The sequence below is a fragment of the Manacus candei genome, unplaced genomic scaffold, assembly GCF_025592945.1.
Source record: "Manacus candei isolate 608988 ecotype Guabito, Panama unplaced genomic scaffold, ASM2559294v1 h1tg000005l, whole genome shotgun sequence".
NCBI classification, from domain to species: Eukaryota; Metazoa; Chordata; class Aves; order Passeriformes; family Pipridae; genus Manacus; species Manacus candei.
The window spans coordinates 23,784,510-23,801,595 of NW_026138053.1; the positions used below are offsets into that span (position 1 = coordinate 23,784,510).

Here is a 17,086-nt window from a genome sequence, read left to right on the forward strand (position 1 = left end):
AGGAGGCACTGAAAAATGTTTCTGGCAGAGCAGTAGCTGTGTCCAACCGGGACAAATCCACTCACACAACCCCAATCCAGACCTTTGAGCAGGCAACACTGGAGGCCAGTCCTCAGCCCAGCAGTGCCACAGGCCTGGTCAGACTGTGCCCAGCTGCTCCTCGGGGATTTAGCAACCGCTTTCCACCCACAGACAGTGACTTCACACATTAGGTACTTTCAGAGCAAGACCTCAAATGCCACGGCAGCTCCAGCCCCGGGAAGAGACTGTAGCTGGAAGTAGTGGGAGCACCTCGAAGACCCTGGGAAGGACTCCAGGCGCCCTGACAGAAGTTCCCTTTCTTTCCCAGCTCCCAGAGGATCTGGACTCCAACCCACCCCAAGCCTCTGGCGAGGCAGGGTGGATCCAGCCACAGACATGCAAAACCACACCCCGGCTGCTGCCTGCCCTCCTCCCCACCCCCCGAGCCAGCGGGACACAAACAGGAACTAGGCTTATACAGTTGAAAATATTTAATACGTGTTGTACACGTAGAATTACATTTTATACAAAACATGATACATCACTGAAGGAGAACACTGTACAAAAATCCCTACGGGAGCCCCAAGCCTTTATACAACAAAGACCGGGAGTTACCAAGCCTAACAAACAGGCTCAAGGACTTTCCGTCAGAGCGTCTGTAAACTTCGTTTCTCTCAATAAAACACTTTTAAAAAGCACCATGTAATAGTTCTGACCTAAAACCTTTCCAAAATAGAGACTTTTATTTAATAAACTTAACACTTTCCAAGCTTAAAATACCACCCGGCGGGGGCGCCCCCGGGGTCGGCGGCAGCCAAGGAGCCTCCCCCGGGCGCCGCGGAGGGCGGCGGCCCGGCCGGGAAGGGGAATTCCGGGAGGGCAGGGCCGGGGGCGCTCCCAGGGCGGGTGCCGGCAACCAGGACCCGGCGGGGAACAGGGAAGTGCTGCCGCCGCTGCCCCGCGGTCTTTCCCGTGCGGCGAGGCAGGGCGCCGGAGCCCCCCGGCGCTGGGTGGGTGGGTGGGTGGGTGGGTGTCACCTCCGGGCCCCCCGTCCCGCGGCGGAGGGCCAAGTCTCTGCGGCCGGAACATCAGAAGGCCACGATGGCCGTGCTCCAGGGGTTGAGGGTCCGCAGCACCGGCTCATCGCAGCAGATCTGTCCCGTCTCGGCCGCCGCCTCGGCGGGCGCCGTGCCCGCCGCCGCCTCGCCGCCGTCCAGGGGCGGCCGCCGTCGGCCCTTGGGCTCCTTGCTGAGCAGTCCCGAGAAGCTGGAGCCGAAGATGCTGATGAGGCTGGCCACGTTGCTCGTCTCCATATCCTCCTGCTCGCCCGGCGGCGAGGGCGGCGGCGGCGGTGGCGGCTCCTCTTCCTCGCGGCGGGGCTTCTTCACCGGGGATCCAGCCTGGCCGCGCTCGCCGGCGCTCCGCTTGCGGGGGCAGTGCGGCGGCGGGGGGGCCCCGGCGCAGCCCCCGCGGTTCTCCTCGCCGCAGCAACAGCGCCGCGGCCGGGGGCCCTGGCAGTCCCTGCCCGCCTCGTCTTGCGGGGGTGGCGGCGGCGGCTCGGCCGCCCAGGCAGCGGTGCGGGGCGCCGGCTCCTCCTCGGGGGGCCCCGCGGCGGCGGCGGCGGGGGGCGGCTCGGGCGGGCAGCCCGGCTCGCTCAGGTAGACCTGCCGGGCGCTGCGCAGCACCAGCGACACCAGGAGGTTCTTGTGCAGCTTGAGGCCGCCGCGCTGGCCCCGCGCGCTGTAGATCTTGCCCAGCGAGATGCTGACGATGCGGTGCGCCTCCAGCTTGAACTCCATGGGGGAAACCGGGCGGGCGATGGGGGGGGTGGTTTCCGCGCCGGGCCGAGGTGGTCGGGGGTCGATCCGCAGCACAACCGAGCTCCGCTCGCCGCCCCTTCGCGCCGCAGACTGAGCGAGCCCACGCGCCCGCGCGCCTTTTATACCGCCCCCGCCTCGGCCAATCAGGGCGCGCCGCCGGCCGCTCCAACCGCCGGCTGGCCCCCGCGCGCGCGCGCCGGCCAATGGCAGCGCGGGGCAGCGCGTTCGAAAGCTCGCCCCGCGGAGAGGGCGCTTAAAGCGGCAACGCCGGCGGGCGGTGGGGCCCGCGCCCGCGGCGGCACCCCCAGCCTTCGCTGAACCCCGCACGGGCTCGGCCAGAGCGACCGGCGGCCGTGGGGGTTTCGGCCGCAGCGACTGAAACGCTCCTGCGAAAAAAAAAAAAAAGAAAAAATAAAAACAACCCAAGAGCAACCCCTGTTTTGTCGGGTTAGAGAGGTTTCCCGCAATTTAAGCCCGTCTCTGACATCTTGTCGTGTTAGAGAATGAACTGGTGTTGGTGTTGGCTGGAGGGGAAAATGTGTCTTTTAGTATTTCAAGGAAAATCTGCCCTGACATGGAGCAGAAAGCCATCCCTGCCCAGCTGCCAGGCGGAATTCTGCTCCAGGGGTCTGGCAGCGAAGCTTGCAGAAAGCCCAGGGTAGAAGAGGTTGATTCACAAAGTGGCTACAGGGGAGGATTGGGGAGGATAACAGGCCATCATCATCTCCAGGGGTGATGGGGATCGTGACAGACTGGAGCACTTTATTTGGGAACTGAAACCTCACTTGGTTGTAGCTGTGAGGGCTGGTGGCAGGACCAGCCTGGTGGCTGGGGAACACAGGGAACAACACAGTTACCCCCAGACACAGCTCCAGGCACCAGAGAATCCTCTAAAAAAGCCTGGAGGGTATTTCAGGGCTTGGAGTGGGGACCCTCCTTCATCCAACAGGAGTAGCCACCACTTGCAAGAAGAGAAGTGAAAGGGCCCAAAATTAAGGAAGTTCAATGTGCTGCCCCTGAGAATCAGTTTCCGTTCCCAGTGACACATGACAACTCACTTTGATCCCTTTTTTCCCAGGGGATTAAACCATAGACTCCCCCAAAGGAAAGCCACAGCCTGTCATGGTGCTTTACCAGCAGGATCTGCCACCATGTCCTGGTTTGCTGGAAGGACAAGAGGGTGGCTGTCACAGTGGTAACAAAAAACAGGTGAAGATTCAGGCACACCAAAACAGAGTTGACATAACAAGAGCCTTCTCCCCAGAAAAAAATCCCACACTCAGACCAAATGCATGTTTTCCTCCTGCTCAAGCATAGCTTGAGGAAAACCTCAAATGACACTCTCTGGGTGTTGGACACAACAGCAGGTCAACCTGGGGTTTGACATCTCAAAATGCCCACCTCCTCCACCAAGCCTGCCACGCTGTCTGAAACGACTAGACCAGAGCATGCCCAACCACACAGCCAAAACACTGTCCAAAACAGCTGGTCCCAGCTTTCCCCCTGCCCACACCAGGGCGAGCCTCTCCCGACCGCAGGGAGCAGGGCTGTCCCCTCCACACCCGGCGTGGGAGGCCGGAGGGATGCGAGTCCCAGTGGTGGGAACCAAGGGATCCCAGACCCGCCAAACCTGCTCCCCGCACCTCGGAGGGCCGGCAACACCCTGGCCTAAGCCCTCGGGTCAGTCTAACCAGCCAGGGCAGGTCTGGGCTCAGATGTTTGGGACTGCAGTCACGGCTCCTGGCCCGCAGCCGGCACGTCTGCTTGCCACCCGTGTCCCCTCAGTGACACAATGTTCTGCTGTGCTGCTGGAAAGAGGCTTGCACATCAGCAGGTGTGTTGCCCTGGGACTGCTGTTTGCAGGATCTGGGCACCTGCATCCTCAAGCAGAGGTGATCTGGGTCAGAAGGATAAAGTCAGGTTTGATCCGTCTCAGCCACATATATCCCAGCTCAGATGCTGGATGAAGAGCAGCAGTGCAAAGTCATCACACCGGCTGGAAAAAGCCGCGTGCAGGTGGAGGAGACGTAGCGTGGGAGCTCTGCTGGGTGAAGGTGCCTGGATCCGAGTGGATTGACCTGTTCTGCTGCTCACCACCTCACCCCGATGGCATGAGGCACCATTTCTCTCCAGTCACTGCACTTTGGCTACCTACTCTGCCTAGGAACAGGCGGGCTGGCATCCTCTCCCTGCCCTGGCCCAGGATTAGCAGGATGGGGATGGGTACTGAGCGGTCCCTCATTCCCCTCAGTGCTCATACAGAGAGCCAGCAGGGAGGAGCAGAGGTGCAGGATGTCAGACAAGCAGTGCTTGTACCCAGTACCACCAGTTTCACCCACCAGCACCGTGCCTGTCTGTCAGGCACAACCCCCAGCACTTTATTCCCAGGGCACAAAAGCCTTGACATCTGCCCTGCCCCTGCCTGCTCTTCCTGCCCTTTGCAAAGAGGTGGAGTGGTGATTTTCTTTCCCTGGAGGAGAACCAAGGAAGGGAAAGGGGGGAGAGGACAAGCAGCAGCACAGGCAGAGGCAGCCCCGGCAGTGAGCAGGCAGCCGGTTGAAGCCTGGCAGTATTTTGGTGGCAGCCCTGCCGCTCCCTCCCAGGCTGATGTCATGCTTTAGTAAGTTTGAGGCAGTCACATGGCTGCTTCTGAGGTCAGTGCCTGGGGTGGCTTTGTCTGCCTGCCTGCTCTGAGCTCCTGCCTGCCCTGGGCTCATGCCTGCCCTGGGCTCCTGCCTGCACCCGGAGCGGCCTCGCTGGCAGGTGATCCCACTGGGGTTGCCCTCCAAACAGGGCACCTCTGTGATACCCACGGCTTGGCATCCTCGTGATTCCCACAGCTGGGCACGGCGTGGGAGCCGTTGCCTCGGTGGGACCAGCATCCCGGGCGGTTGGATGCACCTCGTGTCCATCCATCTGCCCGCAGGAGGGGCACTGCCCCCCATCCTGCCGGGTCAGGGGGGGATACGGGAGAAGGAGGCGGAGGGAAGGGTGTGACGGGCGCTCTAATCTCCTCATGTGATCCAAGCGGGCTGGAAAGGGGTTTGACGAACAATTAACAATCCTCCGGCTCAGCTGCTGTTTCCCGAAATAGCTCTGGCAGGAGGAGGAGGAGGGCGGACGGGCTGGCTGGCTGGCAGACAAAGGTGGCCTCTCCGCCAGCAAGCTGCGGCCGGCAGAGCCTGCAGAGGAGGCAGCCCCGGAGGCCGAGCAGCAGGGAGCCCACGGCCCCACCTGGAAAGGAAAACAAAGCGAGATAAAAGCAGCTCGAGGGAGGAAGCAGCTTGTGGTACAAATAATAATTGCAGAGGGCTGCGCGCACACCACCGGGTGTTTTTGGAGGCGTTTAAAGTCGCCTTCGACGGCGAGCAGAGGAGGTCGGCGCCGGGAAGCTCGCTGGGGGTTCGTGCGGTTGCATCTCGGCCGGGAGCAGCGTGGGATGCCGGGGCTGCATCCACAGCCGGCTGCCTGCATCCCCAGCTCTGGCGGCACCGTGGTTCTCCCGTCCCCCTCCCTCTCCATCCCCATCCCACGCGGCGGCAGCGTGGCTGGAGACCGTCCTGGCACGGCCATCTGGTGCACAGCACGGCCACCCCGACCTGCAGCCGTGGGATGCGGATGTGGTTAGCGAGATCCTGTTCCGACAGCGGCGCCTGTCCCCCTCCCCACACACCCCCCGCCAGCCCCTCCCTGTCACCAAATGTGTGGCCCAGGCCCCAGGAGGGAAGCCATATGCAGTAAAGAGGTGGAAAACCCTCCTGGTAGAATGGACAGTGAAATTAAGGTCTCCTCAAAGCACAGGTTGAACTCATCCATCACTTCCCTTGGCTGTCTCAGCACCACTGCAGTGCATCGGCCCCTCTCTCTTCAATTCGGACCAGGATTTGTGCGTTAGACCCTTTCTGGGAAGAGGTTGGGAACAAATCAACCAGATATCCCTCACTAAAAATAGGGTTGGGGCTACAGCCTTTGCACCAGCAGCTGCCTGCAGCAAAAACAGAGCTTCAGGACAGCCAAAGCCCCAGGGAGATCCAGGCACATCCCCAGCGATCGCTGACGTAAACGAAACAGGACAGGGAGGAACATTTCCAAATGGGAATCCATCCACAGCTTGAGTTCATTTCTGGATGGGAATAAACATCTGAATTGTGAGGGACCCATGCAGCGCTCAGGAGGTGGAGGAGGAGGGTTGTTGTGGTTGGGTTTTTTTCCAGAAATATCGATGATTCTCATGGATGCGGTCTGGACCTGCCGCAATCGGATATCGGTAACTAATCCCCCAGGGCTCCCGACTGCTCTGGTTTATCCGTGCTTGGAGATAAGGTCAGAAGAGCTGGGAAACATCCCAAAACACAGCCAAGAGTACCGACCACTATCGCTGTTGAATGAAAACCAAACACAAGCAAAACAAACACAAACAAATCGATACAGACCTAAACCCAAAGGAGAGGAAGCAGCTCTGTCACCTACCCCGAAACCACTGTGAGGTGTGAGCCTGCAGCACAGCCATGTACTAGAAAGCAAAGGGTTTTTCCGGAGTTAAAAACTCCTTCCCATCGACAGAGATTATAGTGTTGATACCCCAGGCAGGCAGGACTCTCTCCTATGCGTCTTTGGTTTTTTTCCCAGTGACCTGGGATTCCCCCTTTTCCCCCTACATTAATGATTTAAAATTTCCCTTGCCTCGCTCTGAGACACAGGCTTGGGATTTCCCTCCCGTCCTCTGGAGACTTGTGACCCGGAGCCCTTGCCCAGCAGATATCCTGCTACTCCTCATGCAACCTCTCCAAACACAAAGGGGGAAAAAAACCCCCACTCCCAGCTATCAGCTTCTTCAGGCAGCCGTTTCCCTTGGAAAAATATGGCCCCATATCTTTCAGTGGCTTATGGAACTGGTTTGGGTTTCCTGGGGAAAAAAATGCATTTATTTGTCCGGGGTTTCCTATCAGACAACCCTTCTATTGTAGTCCACCTTCCTGTATGTTTTTTTCCTTCTCTGATACGCCTGCAATGGGTCCTGTCCCGTTTCCAAAGGCTGCCTTGTGTCCAGGGGGAAAAGAAGCAGGACAGCTCTGGGATGCAGCCCAGCAGACGATCCTCTGGCTTCCCAGCCCAGCCAGTGTTTTTCACTGGAGTGATTTGCTCCCGAGCAAACCCTGTGCTGGAGAAGGCGGCAGCCTCGGCGGCTGGGGTTAAACATCCCCAATTAATCACGAGAACTCCGCGCAGAGCCAGCTGCAGTCACAGTTCAGCAATACACAGGGTACATCCTCTGCCCAGAGGAGTCTCAGCCTAATTATTTTTTTTTTTCTCTCTCCCTGTATCTCAATGTCACCTTCCTTGTAGCCATCGGGCAAATGACAACCACAGCCCTCTGCACGCCCCAGAGTGCAGATGTGTCCTCTGTGCGACTGCTTCCCGCTTGGGCCTGATGGGGAGGCTGCACAATGATGCTCTGGAGCCACGGAGCTGTTTGTTATCCTAGGAGAGGCTGCCCGCTCCACTTCCCACTTCCTTCAAGGACCCCCAGGGGGATCAGGGTCTTTGGGACTTGCCAGAAAATCACACCACAGAATAGCAGCCACCACCGAGAGCAGCAAGGGCAGAGCAGATCCTCTCCAAGGGCAGAGCAGATCCTCTCTGTCGAATCCCTCCTCCCACCATCAAGGAGAACTGCAAAATAAAACATCTGTGTCTGCCAGCAGGCATTGACTGCCTCTGTTCCTGCTGATCTGTGCCTCTTCCCTCTTGTAAGGACCTTCCTCCAGCTGCCTCATCCTTCACCTGGTTTGTGGGGAGCCTGGAATCCTGGAGAGGTCATCCATGGACACAGGGATTACAAGAAAGATTATAGGGAAAGGCTGCTGGAGAAAAGTTCCTTCCAATTTCACTCACCCGTATAAGTAACAAGCACTCCAGCAGTCCAGCACCTCACTAGTCCTGCAATTTAACAACCCTTTTTTGGATCCAGGTACGGTCTCAGCATCCCTGGCATCCCATGTGTCCTAGTTAGGACAGCTGAGATCAGTTCATCATGGTGGGTGTAACCCAAAACTGTATTCTATAGCCTTCCATGTCATTTCCCAGAAACTAGACTATTGTTGTCAATAGACTATTCGCACCCTCTGCCCATAGAGCATGGTGGGTGTAACCCAAAACTGTATTCTATAGCATTCCATGTCATTTCCCAGAAACTAGACTATTGTTGTCAATAGACTATTCGCACCCTCTACCCATAGAGCCTGACTCCTCAGGCTATAAACTAGGTGTTAAGAGGCCTGTGAGATAGAAGGATGTTTCTGTCCTCACACCCTTTGTGAACTCCCCGCCCTGAGGGGAGTACCAAGCATTCCTGCCTGAACTGGAGGATATATAATCTTGGAGTTTTGGAACATTTTTTCAACCCACTCGTGGGATCCAGAGGACGGCTGCATCTCATCGCTCTCAACCAGACTTAGACCACCACTGGACTGCGATCACCAGTTCTGGCCAGACTGCAGCAGCTCTCCCACCAGCAGGTTCTTCCCCTCTCCCTTTACTTTGGACTCAAACAGGGCCCAAGGAACACCACTTTGTTCAGGCCCCAGGGTACTGGGTTATACATTTGGGTTTTTGTGGGTTGAGACCAATTGTTTGTTTGTATTATTGTACTTACTGTATTATTTTAATAAATTGTTATTCTGACTTATAATCTCTCCTTTGAGTTGGGTTCATTCCCCCTGCTGGTTAACTTTTAAACCAGCACATTTTGGCGCCCAACGTGGGGCAGAGAGAGAGAAGTCAGAATCACAATTTCATTTGAAGCATTTGTCTATTTGAATATAGAAACTCCCTGATCACCATGTTGTTTGATGCACTCACATGGATGTTGTATTTGAGCCTGTTCATATTTCCACAGATGGCGTATTATTTGCCTGTTTTGATGCTCTCTTTAAGACCAGGGAGAGGGATCCAAATTGTTTTATTAATATATTATGTTTATGTCATTCTAACATCAGAAGCAATGAGTTTCATTGTAAATGTGTATTCAGTCCTGTTTGCCTGTCCTGGTTTGGGTTGCTACCTCTGGGGCCTCATTAAAAATCGTACCCAGCTTTTTGGGGGAACAGGGGTGGATGGTTTCCAGCCTCCCACCTCCTTCTTCCCCTTCAGACCTGCTAAAACAGTTTTTGAAAATATTGAGTTCCCTTTTGATGTTAAGGACAGCATAATGTTATTGTTAGTGTTGCTCTGTCTGCTCTGTACTGTGTACACCATGTTTAGGGTCAGAAAAGTGCCTTTTAGGGAGGTTGGTTGGACACCTGCCCTGGGAGCAGATAATGCTGAATGGCACGGGAAGTGGGAGGCCATCAGCCAGTATTTGGAAAAGTTTTCTCCTCCAATGACCTGGAAATTCACCCCTGAACAACTGCAGGATCCTGTTAGCATGATAAGACTGGTGAAGGAAAAATGCTCTGGCAGCTCCAGAGATGGCCAGCTCACAGCAACCTGCTGGGCCCTGGCCACTGCCTACCGGGCACTGCTTGACATGATACAGCACTGTCAGGGCGAGGAGAGAAGGACCAAATCCGCAGACACCACGTCCACCCAAACCACAGCTGAGTCAGAGGGAGAAAGAAATGAACCAACCAGCACCGTGTCCACACAAACCATCGAGGAGCCAGAAGAACAAGCAAAACCAATAGCAGTCGCCCCTGTCCAGAAAAGGAAATCAAAGACTAAATCAGTTCGCATAGCAAATGATGACGAAGAGGCGGGACCTTCACATCCACCGGAGGAGACAGAGCCAGAAATAATCACTCGGTCCCTATCCCTGGGTGAGCTACGTGAGCTCCGGAGAGAGTTCACACGACAGGCGAACGAGTCCATTCTGACCTGGCTGCTCCGAATCTGGGATGCCGCAGCTAACGATACGATCCTAGATGGGAGTGAAGCCAGACAGCTGGGATCCCTGTCTCGAGATGTAGTCATTGATCAGGGGATTGGAAGGAGGCAGGAAACTCTCAGCCTCTGGCGGCGACTGTTGTCCAGTGTGAGGGAGAGATACCTTTGCAAGGAGGACCTCCACGTACAGCAAGGACAGTGGAACACGATGGAACAAGGTATCCGGTGCTTAAGGGAGTTAGCTGTACTGGAGATAATCTTTTCAGAGGATGAAAGATTCCCTAAGAGTCCAGATGGCGTACAGTGCACCTCCCAAATGTGGTTAAAGTTTGCACGACTCGGGCCAGAAATGTATTCCCGCTACTTAGCAACGCTGCAATGGAGGGAGGGAGAGGACAAGGTGGGAGCATTGGTTAGCAAACTCAGGATTTATGAAGACACTGTCACCGCCCCATTACGAGCCCACGTCTCATCTGTGGAAACCAAACTGGCTGAACACGTCCGAAACCTGGAAGAGAAAATTGAAGAGGGACACCAGAAGCTAAGAGAAGAGATTAAGGAAGGGATTTTCCATATCTCGCCAGGACGAACAAGAGTCTCTGCTATCAGGAGCCAGCGTCCCCCAGCTAAGGAGAGAAGGTACACTCCACGTAGCGATCTATGGTTTTACCTCCGTGAGCATGGAGAAGATATGAGGAAGTGGGATGGGAAACCCACCTCTTCCTTAGCAGCCCGGGTACGTGAACTGAAAAGAGGAACAAATACCATAAAGAACTCTTCAAGGGTAAACGTTGCTCCAGTCTCTCGTGGGCAAGACTCCAGACGGTACAGGAATGATGATACGTCTGATCCTCTTGAAGGGACCTCCAGGTCATACCCACAAGAAGAGCACAATGAGTACCATGACCAGGACTAGGGGTGCCCTGCCTCTAGCCAGGTAGAGGAGAGGGACAATCGAGTCTATTGGACTGTGTGGATTCGGTGGCCTGGCACATCAGAGCCACAAAGATATAAGGCTTTAGTGGACACTGGCGCACAATGTACATTAATGCCATCAAGATACGTAGGGGCAGAATCCATCTCCATTTCTGGGGTGACAGGGGGATCCCAACAGCTGACTGTACTGGAAGCTGAAGTGAGCCTGACTGGGAAGGAATGGCACAGACACCCCATCGTGACTGGTCCAGAGGCCCCGTGTATCCTTGGCATAGATTACCTGAGGAGTGGGTATTTCAAAGACCCAAAAGGACTTCGTTGGGCTTTTGGCATAGCTGCTGTGGAGACGGAGGAAATTAGACAGTTGAACACCTTGCCTGGTCTCTCAGAGGACCCCTCTGCTGTGGGACTGCTGAAGGTTGAAGAACAATTGGTACCGATAGCCACAGCAACAGTGCACCGTCGGCAATACCGCACCGACCGAGACTCTGTGACCCCTATACATAAGATGATCCGCGAACTGGAGACCCAGGGGGTGGTCAGCAAGACTCGCTCACCCTTTAATAGCCCTATATGGCCAGTGCGTAAGTCCAGCGGAGAGTGGAGGCTGACGGTGGATTACCGTGGACTCAATGAAGTCACACCACCCCTGAGTGCTGCTGTGCCGGACATGCTGGAGCTCCAGTATGAGCTGGAGTCCAAGGAAGCCAAGTGGTATGCCACCATTGACATAGCCAATGCCTTTTTCTCCATTCCTTTGGCAGCGGAGTGCAGACCACAATTTGCTTTCACTTGGAGAGGTGTGCAGTACACCTGGAATCGACTGCCTCAGGGGTGGAAACACAGTCCCAGCATTTGCCATGGACTGATCCAGACTGCACTGGAAAAGGGTGAGGCTCCAGAGCACCTACAGTACATTGATGACATCATTGTATGGGGGAACACAGCGGGCGAAGTCTTCGAGAAAGGAGAGAAGATAATCCAGATTCTCCTAAGAGCCGGTTTTGCCATTAAACGGAGTAAGGTCAAGGGACCTGCTCAGGAAATTCAGTTCCTAGGAGTGAAGTGGCAAGATGGACGCCGCCTAATTCCAATGGAGGTGATTAACAAAATAGCAGCCATGTCCCCACCAACCAGCAAGAAGGAAACACAGGCTTTCCTAGGCGCTGTGGGCTTTTGGAGGATGCATATCCCCGAGTATAGTCAGATTGTAAGCCCTCTCTACCTTGTGACACGGAAGAAAAATGATTTCCAGTGGGGCCCCGAACAACAACAAGCCTTTGAACAAATTAAACAGGAGATTGCCCATGCGGTAGCCCTTGGGCCAGTAAGGACAGGACAGGACGTGAAGAACGTGCTCTACACCGCAGCCGGGGAGAATGGCCCTTCTTGGAGCCTCTGGCAGAAAGTGCCTGGGGAGACCCGAGGACGACCGCTGGGATTCTGGAGTCGGGGATACAAAGGATCTGAAGCCAGCTATACACCAACTGAGAAAGAGATCCTGGCTGCCTATGAAGGAGTTCGAGCTGCCTCAGAAGTAATCGGCACCGAAGCGCAGCTCCTCCTGGCACCCCGACTACCAGTGCTGGGCTGGATGTTCAAGGGAAGAGTTCCTTCCACACATCATGCCACCGATGCCACGTGGAGTAAGTGGATCGCTCTGATCACGCAGCGAACCCGGATAGGGAATCCTAATCGCCCTGGGATTCTGGAAATTATCACCAATTGGCCCGAAGGTGAGAGTTTCGGACTATCCTCTGAAGAAGAGGAGGAGAAGGTGACACGGGCTGAGGAGGCCCCACCATATGACAAGCTACCAGCAGATGAAAGGCGATATGTGCTCTTCACGGATGGCTCCTGCCGCATTGTAGGGACAAACCGAAAATGGAAGGCAGCTGTATGGAGTCCCACACGGCGAGTTGCAGAAGCGACCGAAGGACAAGGTGGGTCAAGTCAGTTTGCAGAGCTTAAAGCCGTTCAGTTGGCTTTGGATATAGCTGAACGAGAGAAGTGGCCAAGACTCTATCTCTACACTGACTCATGGATGGTGGCCAATGCTCTGTGGGGATGGCTGGAGCGATGGAAAAAGGCCAACTGGCAGCGCCAAGGGAAACCCATCTGGGCGGCGGAGATGTGGCGGGACATCGCTGGCCGGGTAGAGAAGCTGAGTGTGAAGGTCCGTCACGTAGACGCTCATGTAGGCAAGAAACGGGCTAATGAGGAGCATCATAACAACGAGCAGGCGGACCGAGCTGCCAGGATTAAAGTCTCTCAGGTAGATCTGGATTGGCAGCACAAAGGAGAATTATTTCTGGCTCGATGGGCCCATGACGCCTCCGGTCACCAGGGGAGAGATGCAACATACAGATGGGCTCGTGACCGAGGGGTGGACTTAACCAAGGACATTGTCTCACAGGTCATCCATGACTGTGAGACATGTGCTGCCATCAAGCAGGCCAAGCGGGTGAAGCCTCTATGGTATGGTGGACGGTGGTCAAAGTACAGGTATGGGGAAGCCTGGCAAGTTGACTACATCACACTCCCCAAAACCCGCCAAGGCAAGCACTACGTACTGACCATGGTAGAAGGAAGCACTGGATGGTTGGAGACATACCCCGTGCCTCATGCCACTGCCCGGAATACCATCCTGGGCCTTGAAAAACAAGTCCTGTGGCGACACGGCACCCCGGAGAGAATTGAGTCTGATAATGGGACCCATTTCAAGAATGGCCTTGTAGACACCTGGGCCAAAGAGCACGGCATTGAGTGGGTGTATCATATCCCCTACCATGCACCAGCTGCTGGAAAAGTTGAGCGGTGCAACGGACTGCTGAAAACCACTCTGAAGGCACTGTGTGGGGAGACTCTCAAACACTGGGAGCTGCATTTAGCAAAGGCCACCTGGTTGGTCAACACCCGAGGTTCCATCAATCGAGCTGGCCCTGCCCAATCAGAACTTTTGCATACTGTAGATGGAGATAAAGTCCCCGTGGTACATATGAGAGGAATGTTAGGGAAGACTGTTTGGATTAGTCCCACCTCAAGCAAAGGCAAACCCATCCGAGGGATTGTTTTTGCTCAGGGACCTGGTTCCACGTGGTGGGTAATGCAAAAAGATGGGGAGACACGTTGTGTACCACAAGGGGACCTAATTTTGAGTGAGAATGGTCTGTAATGTTTCATTGTATATATATAGATAGATAGATAGATAGATAGATGTATATAGTTTTAAAGGGATATAGTTTTTAAAGAGGGTTAATTTGGGCATGACATGGATGGCATAGAATAAGGGGTGGATAATGTCCTAGTTAGGACAGCTGAGATCAGTTCATCATGGTGGGTGTAACCCAAAACTGTATTCTATAGCCTTCCATGTCATTTCCCAGAAACTAGACTATTGTTGTCAATAGACTATTCGCACCCTCTGCCCATAGAGCATGGTGGGTGTAACCCAAAACTGTATTCTATAGCATTCCATGTCATTTCCCAGAAACTAGACTATTGTTGTCAATAGACTATTCGCACCCTCTACCCATAGAGCCTGACTCCTCAGGCTATAAACTAGGTGTTAAGAGGCCTGTGAGATAGAAGGATGTTTCTGTCCTCACACCCTTTGTGAACTCCCCGCCCTGAGGGGAGTACCAAGCATTCCTGCCTGAACTGGAGGATATATAATCTTGGAGTTTTGGAACATTTTTTCAACCCACTCGTGGGATCCAGAGGACGGCTGCATCTCATCGCTCTCAACCAGACTTAGACCACCACTGGACTGCGATCACCAGTTCTGGCCAGACTGCAGCAGCTCTCCCACCAGCAGGTTCTTCCCCTCTCCCTTTACTTTGGACTCAAACAGGGCCCAAGGAACACCACTTTGTTCAGGCCCCAGGGTACTGGGTTATACATTTGGGTTTTTGTGGGTTGAGACCAATTGTTTGTTTGTATTATTGTACTTACTGTATTATTTTAATAAATTGTTATTCTGACTTATAATCTCTCCTTTGAGTTGGGTTCATTCCCCCTGCTGGTTAACTTTTAAACCAGCACACCATGGCAGGCAGGCATTCACCCTGCAGAAAGCAATGCCACCTTTCCCCAATTTCATTTCCCGTTTTCACCTTCATTAAATAACCGATTGCTCATGCACTGCAAAGAGGAAAATTAATTTTCTCCCAAACAACCCTTATTCTGAACAGTCTCCCTGCATCCTAACGTGAATCATCACGTTGCATTTACTCATTTATGCCGTGTTTGATGGCATTTTTACTGCTTTTGTCCAGATGCCCTGTCAGTCTGTGCTGCACACAGGCCTGGCACTGTTAGGAACCCAGCTGAGAGTATGGCTGTGTCATGGAACCAGCTCTGCTAGACAGCGAGAGCCCATGAGAGACAGCCACAGCCCCCAGGAGAAGCTTTGGTCAGGCTTCTCTCCTTCCTAGATAACTGCAAGGCTAAGGAGACCTGCTCTGTCAGCTCCACCTGGAGCATCCAGCATCCAAGCCCTCTTGGCAAGGAGCAGTCACCTCTCATCATCTTGTTTCTTCTTTTAACACCTTGGAGCTGCCCCCGTAGGTCACCGTGTCACAGGCTGAGCCTGGTGTCATCTGTTCCCTTTGTGCCTCTCAGTGAAACCTCCAAGGATTTGTGAAAAATTAGGTTCAGGACAAACACAGAGAGGTCACGAGTGGGTAGGATTTGATGAAAACCCTCAGGATTTGATGTAAACCCTCGCTGTCCACCACACCCCTGAATATTTAGCTACAGACCAGTGTTTTGTATCATTATCACTGCCTTAATCCTCTTAAAATCACCACTGAAAATTTTCAGTTTTCACTGAAAATGCAAACAAGGAGGAAAAACACCAAAGCGTCTGAAACTCTTTATCACTTCTTCTTTTAGCTGTAAAACTTCTTCAGAGGGGAGGGGGGAAGTCCCCTCTACTTTCATAAATCCAAATTCAAACCAGTGCAGCTTTTCCCCAAGAGGAAAAGCCACCAAACACATATTCTTTGCACCAGGCTGGTATGGGATCACACACACACCTCCCTGTGCATGCACACACACGCCACAAAGATTTTCCTGATAAAAGTTCCAGGGAGCCCAGCTCTTTCCTGCAGACAGCTGGGATTTTGATGAGTTGGCACTTTTTGGTGCAGAAGTGTTTCATCAGATCTTTCCTGACCAGTTCTGCAGCTGTGTGCCATGCACCCAGCGCTCCTCTCCCAGGAGGAATAGGTCAGCTGAGCATTCTGAAAAGCTCCTGAAACTCTCCTCGCTGCTTCCAAGCCCAAAATCAGAGCTTCCCACAAGGAACATGCCCTCCTTCTAAAAAATACATAGCTGCACAGTTGGAGTGGCTTTCAGGTGAAAATCTAAATAATTTACTACATCACATAAATTAATTTCCAGCATCATAGACCAGGTTGTTTTTTTTTATTCCTGGAGAGTTTGCAACTTCCCTAAATTTCAGTAAATAAACCACCTTACCTTCAGCCCTCAACAGCTCTGTGAAGCTTTACACTTTTTCACAAATGGACTCGATGATCTTAGAGGTCTTTTCCAACCTAAATGATTCTGTAAAAAAAGAAATTGTTTTCAATTAAGTGAATAAAGTACTCACATAATTTATTAAAGGATTTCCGAAATTCTTAGCTACTAACTCTAAGAGGCTACGGGAGCTTTTCCCTTTTTCATTTCCAATGCAATGAATGTTTCAGGTGATGCACATGCAGAAGTCATGGGAGGATCATGAGGCTTTGGGGAGTGGAAGGCCTTTGGGGGACAGGGACAGACAAACTGGCCCAGTGACTCCTTGGCACTCTGTTTGTTCCTGGAGGGAACCTCCCATGCTCAGCACACGTTTGGCAGGGACATCCCAAAACCTGCCAGCGTGGGAAAACCATCCAAGATGAGGCAAGGAAGGGCCAGCAAACACCAGCCCTAAAGCTGCCACCTATTGCACCACACCTGGCGTGGGGCTGGCCGGAGCAGGAGGAGTATTTCTCACCCCCTAAAACTGCAGAAACCGGTTCAACATGTGCCACAGCCTTCCCACCCCACACTGGTGAGGAAAACTGCTGGGATTGCAAAAGCCAGGTATCCAGTTCCCATGCTGAGGAGGCACCTCTGCCAGTGGGGTTTGTGCCCATTCCCTCAGTGAACTGGCACTGCCTTTGCTCAGCATGCTGGACCGCTGCCATGTTTGGGAAGCGCAGGCAGGGGTGTGCACTTCGGTCAGAATGCGGGGCAATCCTCCTGGCCAAGCCTCTGCAAAATCAATCGTTGTGCCAGACTGTCCCATGGGAGTGAGGCAGGGACATCCCTTTGCAGAGGGATCTCTGCTGTGTGGATGGGGATGGGCACATCCCCCAGCACTGCAGGCTCCATTCCCCTCCTGCCCAGGGCTACCCGTGCTCGCAGCTGTCAGA

The 17,086-nt window shown here is 53.9% G+C and overlaps 1 protein-coding gene across 1 annotated transcript; it reads right to left on the bottom strand.

Annotated features, from left to right (window-relative positions):
- Positions 1 to 494: 494 nt before the first annotated feature.
- IER5 (immediate early response 5) lies at positions 495 to 2,012 on the bottom strand. Its single transcript, XM_051807077.1, has one exon. It carries the CDS (start codon positions 1,818 to 1,820, stop codon positions 1,110 to 1,112), a length of 711 nt encoding a protein of 236 aa, XP_051663037.1. The 5' UTR covers positions 1,821 to 2,012; the 3' UTR covers positions 495 to 1,109.
- Between the last annotated feature and the right edge of the window lie 15,074 nt (positions 2,013 to 17,086).